The sequence below is a fragment of the Volvox carteri genome (genome assembly GCF_000143455.1).
Source record: "Volvox carteri f. nagariensis unplaced genomic scaffold VOLCAscaffold_10, whole genome shotgun sequence".
Lineage (NCBI taxonomy): Eukaryota > Viridiplantae > Chlorophyta > Chlorophyceae > Chlamydomonadales > Volvocaceae > Volvox > Volvox carteri.
Window position 1 is genome coordinate 557,465 of NW_003307553.1, and position 4,839 is coordinate 562,303.

The 4,839-nt window shown below is 55.7% G+C and overlaps 1 protein-coding gene across 1 annotated transcript; it reads right to left on the reverse strand.

Annotated features, from left to right (window-relative positions):
* Nucleotides 1-221: 221 nt before the first annotated feature.
* Nucleotides 222-2,993, reverse strand: VOLCADRAFT_58372 (uncharacterized protein; the record flags this gene model as incomplete). Its single annotated transcript, XM_002948517.1, has 8 exons — nucleotides 222-255; nucleotides 469-577; nucleotides 798-875; nucleotides 1,051-1,095; nucleotides 1,391-1,490; nucleotides 1,954-2,072; nucleotides 2,453-2,492; nucleotides 2,751-2,993. Coding segments are annotated over 8 exons (768 nt in total), but the record flags the coding sequence as incomplete, so codon positions are not given.
* Nucleotides 2,994-4,839: the final 1,846 nt, after the last annotated feature.

Consider the following 4,839-nt stretch of genomic DNA (forward strand, 5'->3'; position numbering starts at 1 on the left):
CCCTGGGAGGCAGGTACGTGTGCCCTCTGGCAGTGGGGCGGCTGTAGAGGCTGGGCTGGGAGCTGCTGCTGCTGCTGCTGGGGGTCCTGGAGGGGTGCGGAGGACCCGCCACCTGACCGCTCCCCTCCCCCTCCCCCTCCCCCTCCAGCTGCCGCTGCCGCTGCCCCAGGTCCCAGCAGGAAGGGGTGTACGAACAGCTCGTCGAAGGATATCCGCTCCACGGGGTTGCGGCGTAGCAGCTGGTGGAGCAGCTGCCTGCAGGGAGTGAGGGGGTGAGGGGGGTAGGGGAGGGGAGGGGTGAGGGGGTGAGGGGGGTAGGGGTGAGGGGGTGAGGGGGGTAGGGGCGGGGAGGGGTGAGGGGGTGAGGTAAGCGGAGTAGTGGGTAGCGGTTTGCCTCCCGCCTTGGCGACACGGCCCACCCCGCTCCGAAACACATGGCTCCCCCCTTTCCTCGGGGCCCGCCCTCACCTGCATGACGGGGATAGGCTTCTAGACACGTGGTCAGGCAGTACGGCATCCCCCCTCTCAATGTTCTGAATTAGTTGGAGGTGGTTGGCACCGTTGAAGGGTGGTTTTCCTGGTAGCAGCGGTGAGGGAAGAAAGGGGCGGGGGAGAGGGAGAGGGACCTTCAATGGGCGGGTGGTACGAGGGGAGGTTCGGACCGAGGGCTGAGGAGGAGGAGGAGGAGGGGCGCGGAGGTGGTAACATTGAGGGAGGGATACTCTCGAGGTGGCAAACTGGAGCGACATCTGCAGCTGCAGCCCAAGCAAGTGTTCAACCCCTCCCCCGGGCCCCACCTGTAAGCAGCTCAAAGAGGATGGTTCCCACACTCCACAGATCCGCTTTGGCGTCGTACCGGTGCAGCTGCAGCACCTCTGAGGGACCACCGGTAACAGAGGGTGTGTGTGGTGGGGGGTAGCGCATGCAAATGGGGGAGAGGGGAGGCCCGCCGCCCCGGTTAGGAGTGAAGGCAGGAATGTTCAAGCAGCTATTGGCAGCGCACGTACATAAGCCATAAGACATAAGACATACATACATAATCACACGCACCTGGCGCCATGTAGAGGGGGCTGCCACACAGTGTTTCAGCCAAACCTGTAGGTAAGGGGGATGGTGGGGGAAAGTGGGCGGGAAGGGTAGGGGGTAGGGTAGGGTAGGGGGTAGGGTAGGGGGTAGGGAAGGGTAGGGGGTAGGCAGAAGGGGTTGTAGACGAGCCCGATGCTCAAGTGCGCCACGGGGCCCCGCTGTGTTCCGGCAACACCACAAAGAGATGGGCGGCGGGCGGTAGAGGCGCTGCTCCCCCACAAGGCTGGGGCCGGATCGGATCCGGATCCGGATCCCGGGTTACGTCCTCAGCTGCAGAATCCCCCCAACACCCCCCGGGCCCCACCTGCCGGTTGCAGGGACCTGGCGAATCCAAAGTCCGCGATCTTGAGGGCCGGTGAGGAACCATTGTCGGAGAGAAGCAGGTTCTGGGGCTTTAGGTCGCGCTGTGTGTGGGGGGAAGGGGGGGGAGAGGGAGGGGAAGGGGGGGAAGAGGGGGGAGAGGGGGTGTGTGGGCGGGAAAGACGAACCACGAACGAGTGGGTGGGCGGGACGAGAGGGCGGTATGTCCAGTCCATGGTCCGCAGATACCGTGAGGAGACAGAACCCGCAAGTGACCTGCGACCGGGGGCTCCTAGGCATGTTCAGTCCATCACATCCCACGTCGCATCCATACGGCGTACATGCATACAAACGAACATACATGCACTCAAGACACCAAATGGCTCCAGCCGGGGCCCGGGGGCCACTGCCGCCCGTGATGTGGCCGGGCGTGGGTTAGAGCTGTGGCTACCACTTCCCTTTTCCAGCTCTGGTCCATTATCGACAGAGCCATTGTTGCCATGCGGTCTGAGTGGTGAGGTTGTGGCCCCCCTGACCCTCCCCCCCCCTTGAACCCCCCCCACTCACGTGTATTACGTTGTGTTGCCTGAGTACCTTGAGCCCCTCTGCCAGTTGCCTAAGCAGGTAACGGCACGAGGCCTCACTGAGGGGACCTCGTCGACGCAGGTGTTGAGCCAGATCGCCACCTGAGGGGAAGTGTGAGAGGGGGGGTCCGGTACGGGGGAAGGGAAAGTGGGGTTGGGATGTGAAAGTGCTGGGGCGGGGTAGCAAGACATATGTGTGGGGGCCGTGCGTGCATGTGTGAGAACGCAAACGGGAGCGAGCGCGCATGCGTACCGTAGATTTGTGTGCTTGGCACTGCCCTTTGGATGAACTGAGATTGAAACAGCAGGGGAGGGAAAGCCCGGGCAGCTAAGTGCGGTACATTGAGCCGAAGGCTAAGCGTCCAAAACCTATCGATTTAGATATGAAAATACAGTGGTCCAAATGAAAAGCTGTTGTGCCATTGTTTCTGTATGTATGCTGCGCTATGACGGGACCGTCAGCAATTCACAATCCCTCTCACCTGCACAGTACTCCAGCACGAGGAATATCTTGCCTGGCTCCTACGATTATAAAACAACATAATAAGGTCTTTGGATGGAAGCCTGAATTTCACTTTGCAACGCTGATAACAGGCTTTGAGCAAGGTGGAAAACCCTTGAACGCTCCAACGCAGGACATCACAAAAACTCTCAGCCATTGAATAATGAACAGTAGGCCAATTACCGTGAAAGACTCTAAAACGGCGCTAGCGGTTTCCATGGCGCTGACGTGTTGAGAGGACTCGCCATGGTCCTTACTGGGCTCACCCCTTCTCTCACCTTGTACAAGTCTAATAGGCCCACGATGTTCGAGTGCCTTAGTCTCTGAAGTGCAGCAATCTCCGACTCCAGCGATTCATGAAGTTTCTTATTGAGACGGTCTGAAAGGATTTCCTTTACCGCCGCGAAGGTGCCTGTTGTAAGGTGACGTGCTTTCCATACAATCGCGAAAGAACCTGATCCGACCACCTCCAGGATTTCCCAGTTCCCGATCGTCCGCCTAGGCGCCTGGCTGTGTGCCATTTCATGAGGAAATGGCAACAACGAAACGATTAAGAAACTGAGTAGCCAGACGTGTCGCGTCGTTGGTTTTCACTCCCACAGGTTATTGTCTTGCGACCATTTGGCCCAATTTTCCTGTCTTTGCAACGCTCCGAACCTTAACGAATGCAAACCACCTGGCATTCGAAATTTCCTCAGTATGTTTTCCTTTTATAGCTGCAAACATTATTCCATGTTTTTAATCGTTTTATAATTTACAGGATAGGAATGTCAACCGCGACGATGATTTTCACCTCACGTGGCAGTTGATTTACGTATAGTATATAGGGCAATCCGCGTCACGTTTTTCAATATACTCGCTGAGAACGGGCTGAGCAGTTTCGCTTGCCCCATCTTACTAACCAGATCACTATGACCGCCATTTCCGTTGTCGTGCATGTGGTTGTAATTGTGCAAAACGTTCCTCTGGTTGAACAAGTCAGCCTGAATGGATTCAGATGCTTAACATTTGGCGTGGATATTAAGCACCATTGTATGGAGTCGACAAACAGTTACTCGCGAATAGTATATTTCCTGTCTGTAATATGCGTTTGCAGGGAAGGACAAGAAACTTGCCCTCCTTGTAGACTCTTGTAAAATAAAATGTAATTCGGCATCAAAAATGAAACTGTCTTGCCAATACGCATTAATAAACATCGTTACGTAAGCTGATGACTGTCGAAGGGCCAGGGACCCAAGTTTCCCCCTCCCGTCCGTTTGCACCGGATAGGTTTTGAGGTCTTCAGATAAGGCTTGAACCCAAAACGATGCGCAACAACCTAGCTGCCTACCTAACTTCCTACCTAACGAAAATACCTGCCTGCCCAGCGACTCACGTACCTATCTAGTCATGTACCACTTCACGTACCCAATGGATGGACGCTGAAATATCCCAACCCAACCCAACCCTCCACACGTGCACCTACTCAGCAAATGGGAAAGTCCCCTTGTGTGAATCCACTGTTTGTCAGCTGGTATTGTGCCCGCGTATCCTGCTCCTGCAGCAGCGCAAAATGCACACTTCCCTCGAGTCGGGTGCGTCTTTAACGCTCGGGGCCTTAGGCCATCGCCTACCATTGACCGAAGTTCCATTTTCCCATCACCCACTACACAACCCTGCAACAATAGACCGGGAGACCAAGGCAACAGCAGCCCGGCAAACCCACCAATCGTCCATTAACAGAAACTTCCATCGCCTCTGTTTGGCAAGGAAGCACCGGCCTGGCTACGGTTAGCCCACATTCCAATTCATCCTCCTGTTTTGGCATGCAACTCTAAAGTGTTCTAACAGAGCCCTGAAATCCGAATCATTGGATTCTTGCTGCATGGAGCTGTGGGACATTGGCGGGACGTCCAAGAGTTTAGGTGATGATATGCAAGGTCAAGCATAACTGCATTGGTGTATCAGATATTATTATGCTAATGTGTTTTAATGTCCAGGTTAGGCCTTTGTGGTCGTATGGGACAGAGATTTGGGGCCTACATGCGATCCAGAAGGCCCCAGATGTGGGCAAGCAGTCAGGGAGTGGCAGTGTTGGAGCCCGAGGGGAGGGGAGGTTGGCAGGAGAAATGATGCGTTGCCAAGAAGGCGGGGGAAGTGGGCTCGTAGAGGTTCACTGAGGCTACTGAGTTTCCTCTTTGCAGGGAGGTGGGGTGCATACCGGGGTGGTACATGGCAAGTAAGGGGGGCACAGCAGTGTTAAATTGGAGCACCACTTCTGTAGAAATCACCATTGCTCATGCACTCCTCGACTGTTGCAACTTCTTGCCTCACCCACTGCATACATCTCTCCATTGATCCTTCTCTCCATCTCTCCATACACCTCCC